The sequence below is a fragment of the Chiroxiphia lanceolata genome, chromosome 1 (genome assembly GCF_009829145.1).
Source record: "Chiroxiphia lanceolata isolate bChiLan1 chromosome 1, bChiLan1.pri, whole genome shotgun sequence".
NCBI classification, from domain to species: domain Eukaryota; kingdom Metazoa; phylum Chordata; class Aves; order Passeriformes; family Pipridae; genus Chiroxiphia; species Chiroxiphia lanceolata.
The window spans coordinates 138,156,725-138,170,017 of record NC_045637.1 but is presented as its reverse complement, the minus strand read 5'-3'; the positions used below and the strand labels follow the sequence as shown (position 1 = coordinate 138,170,017).

The following is a 13,293-nucleotide window of genomic DNA, read 5'->3' as shown; positions in this document are numbered from 1 at the left end:
ACACAGATCCCTTAACTACAAGTCATTAAAAGCAAGGTGTGCTCTGTGAACTTTGACATGTTCTACCCTTTCCCAAATATCTGGTGTGAGTAGCTCTCCAAAAGTGCTAAATGAAGTTTTGTTTTCATTTAGCATGGTTATTCTTATAAAAAAAAAAATCTGATACTTTTCCTTACGAAGTATAAATTGTAGGTTACTCTGCATCGTAATCCATTAGACAGGTTGCATGTGGCCATGATTTAAATACTGTACTTAAAAACCCCTTCTAATAAAGTGCTTAAAATAATCTACAACATACAGTAATCACATCTGTAACATGCTTGTCATGACATAAATGCTTCATCAGTCAATGTGTCATAGCATCATAATTTGTCTTTGTCTGGTAAGTTTTAAATCTGGTATCTACAAGTGTTATATATGACATCTCTAATGCTTAATCAAAAGATAAGATAGAAAAAACCTACACAGTTAATTCCAAGTGTGTATTTCCCTGTAACAACTGTGCATGAACACTATGTTTAACAGATTTCATTAGATATCTGAATTGTAATGCTGCTACAGCTGTGACACACATGGGCACACTTCTGTAGGCACCATCATGAATAGCTGCTACACAGACAGCTTTCTCTGAAATGTACACCAATATTTCTGTTGTTTACAACATGAAACTGCCAGTATTTTTATTTCTTTATTTCAGAGAATTGCAGAATGGTTACAGTTGGAAGGGACCACAGTTGGTTATCTGGTCCAACTTCCCTGCTCAAGCAATAATCTTCAGAATTGCAGAAAGGAGAACTTTTTAAGCTGAGATTTACCACCTCAGAGTAGTAAATACACTTTTGTAAGTGTTGCAGAAATCCTTAAGCTTTGGTGTGTTGCATGAAGACAGTATACTAATTTAGTCCTATGATTTAGGAAAGGTCAACAGGGCAACAACTGAAATACTAAGAAATGACAATTTTTTTGCCCTTTTGCTTTGCATTTGTTTATACATCTGCACTGGGATCAGCTTAATGGTAAGTGCCTACACAGAATATTGGCCTTTTTCTCAATATTGCCAGCAACATTTGATGTGTAATTTTGTGCTGTATGCTCCTCATTATTAACAGCCATCAGCTGTTGAAATTAAAGCATTGTTGTCAGATGTGCTTTTCTTTTGGGCTCTGATCCTGCAAACAAGCAAATACATGACAAAGGAATCTCACCGGATACAACTGATGAAAAATAATTGTTTGCAAATTAATGTTTGTTTCTAGTATGTCTCTAAAGGGGGTGAACTAACTTTTGAATGATTTATGACATTTCCCTGTAGCTTTAACAAATGAAGTAGCATAGAAGCAGCAGAAACTCTATAAACAGGAAACATTCCAAAACCTGATGAAAAAGAACCATATTGTAAAGTCATATCCTAAAAGAACAGCTGTAACAGCGAATGCCACTGGCACTTGACTTCACTCAGTGTCCATTTTATGAGGCAATGCGATAAACAGCCAGCACATAAATTGTTCTTTCCACAGAGAATAAACAATCTAAGAACTAGGCAATGAGGTACACAGGAATAAAGTGAGGAATAGGAGGGTAATTACTTAAAACTACAACACAATGTTATTTAAGACTACAAATCAGCTGAGAAGATTATATACTGTAGCATGGACTGCTAACTGCACATTCAACTTTTCTTCACAGGAATCATACTCTCCCTTAGTAACATTCTACCTTGTCTTTACATATGCACCTTTTTTATTACAAATTGTATTGATCTGACAACACATTGATCAACAGGAAAGATTTACTCTCCTCAGCTGTCAATAACTGTACTTGATGGCTCTTCAATCATAATTTCCATTGACAAACTGACTAGAAAGTTTTTCTCTATTATGCAGCAATTCTTCAGGTGTGAAATAAATGCAATAATGAGAAATAATTAGTTATATAACATCTTACAAATGTAAGTGTTAGAACTAGCTAAATTGTTTATTGATTTCAGCTTCATCTTGCCTCCTGCTGACTCTGAACAGCGACTAAAGCAAACAACTTGATCCCACCAGTCTTGGTAGGCCAAAGTTTTTTGGGGAAAAAAAAAAGAGTCTTACAAAGGGCCTTTACACAGCAACAAACAAAAGGAAAGTATTTTTATCTGCAGTTAAGTGTATGGCAATTCCAGTGAGTACATTTTAGACAAAGACTGGCATTGCTGACTGCAATTAAAAGTCAATCCTCTATTTATGAGTTTCCCCTACCTCTCCCATGCAATATTCAAAGCATTTACTATTGAAATATGATTTTCGTACTTGAAGCCAAACTCATTACCCTCCTTTGCGTCCATTTGTTCTTGAGGAAATTCCTCCCTCCTTCCCTAAAGCATAATACATAAAGCTGAAGGGTAGAGCTAGAGAAGAAGGAGGCTTTCAGAATACAAAGGTGGTCATGCCCCTTACAGTCATCAGTCATCTGTCCCTTTGCAGGGGACTTCTGAAGAGGCTGAAACTCTTTGTACCGCTGGGACTTACCCAGTGGGCTGTGCAAAGACAGACTCCCAGCCAGGACCAGCGACACAGTTTTACAGCCAATGTGATACACAGCAAGGAAACACAGCTAAAAGAGCACATACAGGTGCAGTTTTACTGAAGATAGTGGTGAAAGCTACCACTTTGTGGAAGAAAAAGCCAGGTAAAAGCCATAAATTTTAAGAGGTTTCTCAACCCACCATAACTTCTTTACAATCTTTTCTTCCTCGTTGAGGTATTTCTGCCTTTCTTGTTCCACCAGGTTGCGCTGTCGCTGCACAGGATCTTCAAGCCTCTTCACTGTTTCAATCATTTTGCCATTGATCTCCAGCTCTGCTTTCTTCACCATTGCCCTCAGCATCTCCTGGTTCTGCAGCTGTTGCACAAAAGAAATCAACTTCAATTTTTCCTGCTTGACTGACATCCCTGGCAAACGAATACATTTCAGAGCTCAGAAGGTTGGGATAAACACAGCCCTACAGTGAGCAAATGTTTTTACTTTCTTCTTTCCCTTTTTAACTGTACCTATAAATATTGTTCTACGTATTCCACATATATCTAACTTCCAGCTGCAAGGTGATGAACAAAAGATGTTGGGATCAGTATGTCACCTTCAGTGCATAACTTCTGCAAGGATTGTGGCCCCTTTATTATGCTTTGTTCCATACGAATCAAGAATTAATTACGCCTCACGAGAATGCCGGAAGCTTGACTTCCACTTTGCATGTATCTCATAGGCTTATGCATCATGCTGCCCATACGTGCCTAGTGGATAATCCCACACATTAATGTCATGGCTGGAATGCACTGCTGTATCCAGAATGGAAATTTTCAGTCTCTCAAGTGGCAGAGGAAGGACTGTGCCACACAGTGTAATTTGGTACAGACATACAGCTCATCCACAATACGCGAAACCTTCTTTACCCACCAAAAAAACCCTCTTTTATAATACGGTAATTTTCTGAGCACTGCAAGGGTCACACCTTCTTACTTGTCTTAGCCTGATGTTAAGTAACTAAAGCATTAATTTTCTTGCTGATATTAAGCTTACAGAGCAAAACACAGCTAAGAAAGCAAACTAGACTGTACTCTTCTGTGGGTAGCCCTAGAGCAGCTATGCCCCATGCTCACACAAACCAAACCTGTTTCAGTCTTTTATGCAAATCAAAAGATTCAAAGTGATAAGCAGGACTCCACCTAGTCACAGCTTTAGGATATAGGCAACATGAACTCTATTCTGTTAGTGCAGCAGCCATCTCATACTGTGAGATTTTAAAAACACCTGTGTCAACTGGGGGACAAAATTCCAGTTTTAAAACTAGCACTTGAACTGTCAGCTGTCTTCTAAACATCCAGGCTTAACAGCCAAACCACATTTAACACACAAAGTAAAACTAAGACCTAATAGGAAGAACCACAAAAATGGGTTACCTACAAGACAGTATAATGCAGTAAGACTTCTTTTTAACTTGATTTAAGAGAATTCACGAGAATCAGAGAAAAAAAAGGCCTTTGCTGAGGCAATTCTTTCCAACCAGTATGGGCATGAGAGGAGCAAACTCAACCCTATCCTCCCAACTCTTCAGTCCCTATGCTTGGTTCTTTCCTCCAGTGACACAACTGTGATGAGAGGAACTTAGGTAACACCTCACTGCAGGTGTGTGTAGAGGGTGATCTGAGCTGTGACAAGCAGGAGGTGTTAGCTCAGAACTCAGCTGAAGATAAGTGCTAGCAGTTAGGGAAAAAATGAAGCTGAAAAATATTTGAACAGCACAAATATATAAACATTATCTGGATTATTTAAAAGACAATTTTAAAGTAAATGTGTGTGTTTTTCCCCATTATGGGATCAATGTTTGGATTTGATAAATTAAAACCTTGTACTGCAAGGCCATCAAAACTCTATGAGACACAAACCTCTTTCATCATGTTATATTTTTAAGTAGGAAAACCTAAATGAATGAATAAATGAGTGATTGAGCATGTAACACTTCAGTCATACAGTTTATTCACAGCTCTTTAAAAAGTGGGGAAATTTGACACAGGGAAGTGATTTAGGATATGAGAAACAACCGATCCGAGGTCAGTGAGAAGGTCAGTAACAAAGTTAGACTTAAGTCTCAGGCGTCCAGAATTTAAGTCCTCAATGTTCCTCCGCTGGTAACAGTGACTTCCAGTAAGAGTGAAACTGAGTATGTGTGAGCGTGTGAGGTTGTGAAATGGGCAAGCACATATTTTTTCCTATTATGGGGGCATGTAGGGGATCTATATTTATTGTGGTGATGCCTACAGCTAAGGTGCTTGTCACCTTCATTTATAAAAACCTTGAACAGTACCGGGAAGTTTCAGTCATAAATGTTCATCCATTTCTCATAACAAGATTAGGGAATAAAAAAGTAACGCAGTAATATTTCAAAGAAGCTTGTATGCTGAGGACTCCCAAACCTCAGTGTTTGCAGTGAGGCCCTGAAGTCTGGGAAATTACTCATCTTGGTATCAAAGACATGGTTTTGTCATTTCTACGAAAATCCACGCAACACTTGGCTAGTTACGGAAAACCCGTGTTTGCTCATGCTTGGGAAAATGGTACAGATAACAAGAAAGGAGAAAAACATACGGGTACAGAGAGGCAAGAGGACCAGGGAAGAGGAGCAATTGTGGCCAAGTCTCCAGCCACAGGACAGCATGAGGCAGAGCAAGCAGAAGCAGAGGGGAAGAGCTGTGGCAGTCTCTGGCCATTACAGCACATCTACCTCCATGTTCTGGAACCGAACTTGATTCTTACTTTTCTTCTTCCAGCAGGTATCAGATCTGAGATGCCCTGGCTAACTGCATACCCCATTTGTCCCTCTGACCACCTCTGCCATTTACTTCACCGCCTCAAGTGGAAGAAATTTATGGATTTGCCAGAGTTATTCTGGTTCCACAGAGTAGAACTTTTTGTACTTTAAGCTTGCTCAAAAGCAAGCCAAATAAACAATCTTAGACATTCATACTTGAAAAGAAACTTTGTTAAAACTGCACTCAAGTTCCAAGGGCAAGTGCCCAAAAGTAAGGAAATGCAATGCAGGCTTTCCTGTCACCAACAAATGGCAATTTCTTGCTAATTAGAGTTGACTTACAACTGCAAGCAGTAATCAAACAGAAAGAAATTTAACATGCTTTTCTAGCATCCTCTCCTACATTCATTACCCTTGGCTCTCACTCCCAACCTCACTAATCTCTCCAGTACCTACCTTGTCCCTCTTCTTCCGCTACTGCTCCAGCCATTATTTGTCACTGCCCTCACACAAGTACTCCAGCACTGCCTCTGGCACCCACTTCAAGAATAATCTGATAACCAGTTCAATTCACTTTGAACCAATTATTATTTATCTATGAGACAGGTAACTGGAAAACCAAGGATGAGTTCATGGCCCTGCTCCTTGTTAGGAGACAAGCGTGACCTGTCCAGTGGAAGCCTCCCAGGCCCTTCTGGAAGAGGCTTCTGGGCCACTCACCTCCTCATGCACTACAGTGCACAGCCACAATAGGACCTGACTACCTGCAGCTCAGGACCTCTGCAGAACCTAAGTACCTAGTTCCTGAAATTTGTTACCATACACTGATTAAACTCCAGTTCTATAATGCAGCTTATATATATATAATATATTTGAATTTCTAATTCAAAGTTACAGTTGTGTGACTGAGTATCATATACCACCTTATATGGTCATATACCACATATACAGATGATGTTGTTATTACTTTTTCTGTCCTTTCTTCAGCACTCAATTCCCTGCAAACCATGCACTGAGTAAAGGAAAAGCATGCATGCATACACATTCCTAATGCTGAACCTTAATCATATCTGTGTTCCCTTAAAATGTTTTCAACTAAAGAAAATAAGGAGTAGACAAAAAAAATCCAATGTACATATAACCTAATGATATACACCATGTACATGTGCTTCAAGTACAAGGCTTGGTTTAAACCTGCTGCTAAGTTCTCATTGTCTGCGACTGCAGAATGAACAACCCCACTAAAATCATCATGGGCTCCATTCTCACCAACAACGCATTTATCCAGGACACAGGCTGGGTTACAGCCTACCTCTGGCAATGAGGAAAACTCCACAGAAGCATGGAACTAGTCTTTCTTGAATGTCTCTGAGAATGAGTGCTTAAGGAAGATGCAAGTGGAGTAGCAAGGAGAGTATCTAACTTCTAGCAAGAGCCATGAGGCAAATGTCTTTATGTCAAGAATCTCTGTTTAATATCCAACCACAGACTGAGTCTTAACTTTCCGTTTGCATCTGGTAACATATATTTAACTGGTGTGTGAATCAATACATCTGGATCAACTGCTACTGGATATGGTTTAAAAAGTAGATTTTGCTGGCACAGACAAAGGCTACAAGGACTCAATGGGTCTTTTCCATCATGTGTTTCTCTGATCCTACAAAGAAAATTAGTAGGAACTTATGGTGATAACATCAATTGAATATAGAACAATAGACAGTATTAAATATAGTTTTGTGTCCTGTTCCTGTTTCTTAGTTATCCTGCCAACTTTTGTGCCTGTGCAATCATCTTTTTCTTTTTTTTTTGGTATTTCTTCTAGTGTGTCACTGTATGAAAAATCACGCAAACAGGAATGAACTGACTGCCAACCAGGAGAAACAGTGAAAGTGAAAAATATGAAGTACTGTCAAACATACAATGCAAACTATTTGGGTAAACAGAAAAATACTTTTTCTCTTTTACTTATAATAATTTTTGAAAAAAAATAGCACGAAATTTTTCATTAGAAATGTGATATTTCAACACTTTTCAGTTTAAAACACTATCTGTTTCACTTGCTGTCCTACCAACTGTGAGCTCTTTTTCAACATAATTCAGGAAAGCCATGATGAAAACTCGCTCTCATGAATGTAATTCATGTGTAACATGCCAAAACTTCCCTTGAGCTACACATTCTTCCATCTGACTATCACAAATTTCTCAACTTCCTGCTAGTTCAATGCACCAAGTTTCTATAATTTCTGAATTAAGGGAAGCAAGCCAGAGTTAATGAGCATACTCGGGATATGTCTTTTTTCCCTTCTCAAGACTTCCTTGGCAGCATTGATTTGTGCAGATGGTATGAGTTTCTTCACTTCTGTGTGCCACACTGCTATAGCTGATCAAAAGCAAGGCTTCTGCCCCGGGCAGGGCCATGGGGACAAAGCACAGCTGGGGAAATGCCACCTCCTTGGTGAGAAGGCCCTGTGAGAACGATGTGCTCACTGCCTCCAGCACAGCACTGCAGGCTCCAGCCCGCTTTACAAGGCCACATGGTAAGCACAGCTGGTGGCCAGACCACAGGCATTTGCCAAGAGCTGCATTTGGCACATGGGGTTGCAGAAGGACAGAGGGGCTGCAGTGGTTTGCAGCACAAATGTGGAAGAATATGCACATACACATAATGTGCCAGAGCAGAGATCCTTGGCACAAATTCAAGACCAGTGTCTTCAAATTAGATGGGGAACATGGTGGCTGGCACCTCGGCAGCACTGCTGAGAATAGCTTTTGCAAGATACATTTGCTATAGGAACATACTCATCCTAAACTAAAAGTTTAAATGCATGGGAGCTGTATGACAGGCAGAAGTCACCTGGTCAACACAACTCTTTGCTCCAAACACCTTCTGTCATCTCTTCATTCTCAGCAAACTGAGCACAGGACCTTGTCACAGCATCTTTAGTCAGCCACATTTTCCTATCCTGATGCTTACCTCACCCTTTTGCTCCCTCACTCTATGACTGGTTCATAATTCAATCTCCTTTAGATAAGGAGGTGAAAGCAAAATATCCTCTGAAATCTGATCTGTATTATCATTTTCTTCTGAATTAATCAGCAAATCAAACATGATCGACACAGTACCATTCAAAACCACGTTGGTTGTAAAAGCAGTAGCTGCAGCCCTACAACACCAAACGTGATGTCACTTTCTGGGCAAGGAGGACTGGCAGAGTATTGAAGTTCACTTTCTCTTACAAGAAAGTGCTTTGGCTCCTTTTCCATGTTCTGGGACAAGACACAGTGCTCTTCAGTTTCCAATTAAGTGAAGAGCTGAAGACCTGTACAGTTGCATATGCTTATTTTCATAGCGTCTGAGATGAACATCGTATATTTATATATGCAGCAGGACTGTATGTGCCAACATAGTATTTTTGTTAACTCTTCAATGCCCATATAGTTTCTTGCAGGTTTTGAGGTGTTGATGTGTAATAGGAAGGTACTGCTAAAATGTGAATGTAAGCAGGGCACAACAAACAGCAGCAACTTTTGAAATATCTTTTTTCCTTACTGTTCAAGTTGGCTATTCTTCTGGATTCTGTAAATACAGGACTCAAACTCCGGCTTAATGCATGTCTACTGATCCTCAGCTACATTTGGGTTTCCTGACATCAAAATTGTTTATTCAGGAATTTTAAAACTGTCTCAACTGTAAACAGTATGAAGCAGGAACATGGCTCTTCCGACATGTTTATACAGCACATAGCATAGCAGGGTCCAAACTGTAATCACAGATTTGATATTACTGTAATATAAATAGTGCTTTAATGTCCAGAGTCATCAAAGCAAGCTAGAAATTAATTTTTTTTCTCAATATCCAAGCAGCAGTAGTTTAACTGAGCTAATACCCCATACTTCTACGCAAGCTAGAACTTTTTGTGTCTCCATTACTTGGGTCTGCTCTTTGCTACAACTCTGCTACTGAGAATCACTTATACAAAAAGTAAAAGACAGAGAAAATGAGAGACAGGGAGGGAGGGAAGGAGAGAGGAAAAAGGCATTTGCTGACAACCCACCTTTTTTCCCAGCATTACCCAGATAAGCATACCTGTAGCTGCTTCATCTGATGCAGCTGCAGCCGCAGGTCTGACACGTTGCGTTTCATACCATGCAGGCTGACTTGCATTGATAGGGCTCCAGCAGGGTGATGGACGACAGCTGACTCCACAGTTGCCAGTGCATTCTTCCCCCCAGACACGTTAGAAACACCTGAAATAAGCAGCAGTACAGGTTGAGCTTGTGCAGAGAACATGCAAACATGATCCTTCCTCTGCCCACTGAATCCACACGTAATTCACACAGATGGACAAGGAAATGACAGACGCCAATGCTCAGTATTAACAGGGGGCTGGCATCTCCTATACACTATATTTTGAGAGAAGTCTGTACAATATCAGAGTGTATGTGTGCCGGAACTTCAGTTGTATCAGAGCATTGCATTACCCCAAGACTGCTTTCTACCACATGTAGTGGAGATAGGATAATAAAATACAACTGCAGATTACACAAAACAGCAGAAAATCAAATTGGTGCTGCAAGTCACTTCAGGATTAGCCTCCCAGGAGACATCTGAGACCGAGCTGATGCAAATTTATAGGACTCTTGAACTGCATATTTGTTGCTTAATCATCATAGGAAAGAGATTCAGTTGAGCTGTCAAATGTGGAGAAAAGGCTTCTACAGAAAATGTTGCTTCACTGCTTAAAGGACAATTGCATTATTTCTAGCAGGTGTCTCCAACAGTGGCCATATAAAACTAGAGAATTAAAATGAAGATGTGGCAGAGGCTCTCCAGCCGTGTTGCATCCAGCCACCCCTTTTAGTTTGTCAGAAAGGAGTACAGCATAACACAAGGAAGTGGGCTGAGCCACACTCTGAAAAAAACCATCAGTGTCCTCACAACACTTTCTCTGTTAAAGTATGCTTTTCCTCTAAACAGCATTAATATCAAGCTTGCTCTTTTCAGTCTCGAGTACTTGGGAAGAAACTTGGTATACAGATACCAGCATATTCCAATTCATCAGCTAATAGTCATGTAACAGCTTCCTCTCTCAATTTGCACTTACACACCCATATTCTTCAAATTTTTTTTCTAATGTGTCCCTCCCCACCACTCCCCTCCCAACTGCCAGCAGACAAAATGCCAGACTGTCAGTAGGACACTTCATTTTTTAAGTCCAGCACAAGAAAGACATTGAGGTGCTGGAGCACATTCAGAGAAGGGCAATGAAGCTCATAAAGGGTATGGAGCACAATTCTTATGAGAAGTGCCTGAGGGAGCTGGGGTTGTTCAGCTTGGAGAAAAGAAGGTTCAAGGTCCTTATCACTCTCTATAGCTACCTGAAAGGAGGTTGGGGTCGGTCTCTTCTCCCAGGTAACAAGTGATAGGACAAAAGGAAAAGGCCTCAACTTGTACCAGGGGAGGTTCAAATTTAATATTAGAAAAACTCTCTTCACCAAAAGGGTTATCAAGCATTGGAAGAGGCTGCCCAGGGAAGTGGTTGAGTCACCATTCCTGAAGGTATTTAAAAGATGTGTAGATGTGGTGCTTAGGGACCTGGCTTAGTAGTGGACTTGGCAGTGTTAGGTTAATGGTTGGACTTGGTGATCTGAAAGGTCTTTTCTAACCTAAATAATTCCACTATTCTACTCTGTGATTTGGTCATTCCCTACTTCAGTTTCTTCCTTCTCTATGAATAAAACAAAAAATTGAAGGAAACAGAAAACAGCTCATCAATGGATCTTCACAGGGATTTTGGTCATTATTTGTTCCCACAAGCATACATTCCATCAAGTTCAATAAAATCAAACAAAAACTAGTGTTGTGAGCTTTTCTTTGCCTGTTAAAGGCAAATTTTCAGCACACTAAAGTGCATGAACACGTCTTCTGACCAAAATGAGTATGAATCCAAGAGTGGGAAGTTCTATCCCACATTCTCATCCCTAGTAGTCTTTTCAACAATTAAAGTCTCCAAATGTGCCCGAGTGAGTACAGCTCAGCACAACACACTGTTATCCTTTGGCCAACAGCTGTGGATACCTCAAAAACAGCTTTTGCAAAATTCATCTGAGGGAAGCATTCTTAAAGGATGGAAATTACACCAGACTATACTTATTTAAAAATAGGCTAGAAGTTTTTTAAGAATCATGTTTCTGGCTTTACCTACATTTGCAACTCCTGCCAGTGAAAGCACAGGCTCCTCCGGCTGGATCCGTGCTACCTGTGGTGTGCTATGCCATCGCTTCCGGAGACATGCTCAGACAGAAAGCTGTTCTAGCCTGGTGCAGGCAGTTGTAAGGCTATACCTTCTCTAATGGTCCAGCTAAATCTGCTTAGTGCTTCAACAACAGCACTTTTCACTACACTGCTGAGCAAGCTGCTGCACATTTTTGCTATACTCCAGTATGATTCAATGCTCTCTTGACTTTCAAAGAGCTGCTTAACAGAAAGCAACACTCAAGAAATAAACAGTCCTTGTTCACTGCCATTATATACCCACTCCATGCTTCAGTCTAATATATGCTAATACTTATCTGTCTACATGTACACTGCAGTTTTTCCTACAGTCAAGCATCTATTTCTCTCCCACGTGTACTATTTTTTCTTTTTTTTTTTTTTTTTTTAAGAAAATCGTATTTAGTTCATAAACTTTACAGACAGAAACCACCAGAGAGTCTGAAAAATGTGGATAAGCCTTCAAGAGTTCTGATCCCTAGCCACAAATCTGGACTATTTTTGAAAGCACATCTACCTTTCTGCTGTTCTTTGCCTCAAGCAAAAGCTCCAAAACCTCAGCCCCCGACCCTGTGATGATGCAGCCAAGGCATGAATCAGTCCCCGCCAGTCTTTCCCCCCATGCTGGAACCCAGTCAATTCACATATTTTCTCAGGAAGGGGTTGCCTGCTTTCCTTTTAGTGTAGATGGACTGTAATCTGCTTCTGTAAGGAATAAATGTCTCTGACTCTCTACAAAGCAGCTCTCCTCCTCCGCAGCTGCCTCAGCCACCTCTTCTCACCACTGGGTACTCTCAGCTGCCACAGTGCCCCTGCTGCAGAGTGTGCTGTCAAACATGAGGTGGGACGCCCGGGGGTGTGAAACACAAGGAGACACCGAGTGAGCAGTAACGATCACCAGCTGATTTCTCAGACATGCATATTTTCATCACAACTGAATAAAAGTGCAGTTGAATGAGGGGCTGCTTTATCTAGGGACTATAGCTCACTTTTGGAAATAATCCCAGGCTGTAGCTTTGTGATTAGATGTGTGGCCAGACGGATCAACGGGAAAGGAACAGCATTAGCTCTGCGGTATTTACATAAACCCTTGCTGGAGCTAGGTAAGGGGGCCTGAATGCAAACCCCCTCCATAATTCCCCAGTACTCTGGACAAACCCAAATCTTAACCTTTTTTACAAAGGCTAATGAAGTAAGCTGCCATTTTTAGAGTACAAAGAGAACTGATGTGCAGGAAAGAGAAAGATTTGCCGTTTGTTCAGGAAGGTAAGGAACACAGCTTCTACTCCCTGACACTTGATCTTTGCTATGGTTGCAAAGACACTCCTCTCCTTCCATTTTCCAGATTTTTTTTTTCTAAAATGCTAAGATTTTATTTTTAAGCAGGCTGGGAGAAAAGGCCATCAGAAGACAACCAGCAATGTTTCCTAACAAATTACTCATCTTCTTATTAAAGAGCCACAACATTTTCAAGCATCATTTAGGGAGATGTGACAGCTACTAGATACTAAAACACCCTTAAACAATAAAATATTATATATATATACATGTATATATACATATATATATACATGTATATATATATATATACATGTATATATACATATATATATACATGTATATATATATATATATATACATGTATATATATATATATATATATATATACACGCACACACACACACATATATATGTATAAAATATATATATAACTGTGCAACTTCTCCTCATT

General features: G+C 40.1%; 1 protein-coding gene across 22 annotated transcripts in view; it reads right to left on the bottom strand.

The window, feature by feature from the left end:
- KIAA1217 (KIAA1217 ortholog) overlaps positions 1-13,293 on the bottom strand; it is a 338,228-nt gene that overhangs the window by 23,066 nt on the left and 301,869 nt on the right. For all 22 annotated transcript variants that reach the window (XR_004359376.1, XM_032700657.1, XM_032700743.1 and 19 more), the window contains 2 exons: positions 9,375-9,535; positions 2,708-2,883 (listed from right to left, as the gene is read on the bottom strand). Coding sequence is in view for 21 of the 22 variants with exons in the window: in XM_032700657.1 (XP_032556548.1) it covers positions 2,708-2,883; positions 9,375-9,535 (337 nt within the window). In the remaining variant the exon portion in view is untranslated. The remainder of the gene's footprint in view (positions 1-2,707; positions 2,884-9,374; positions 9,536-13,293) is intronic.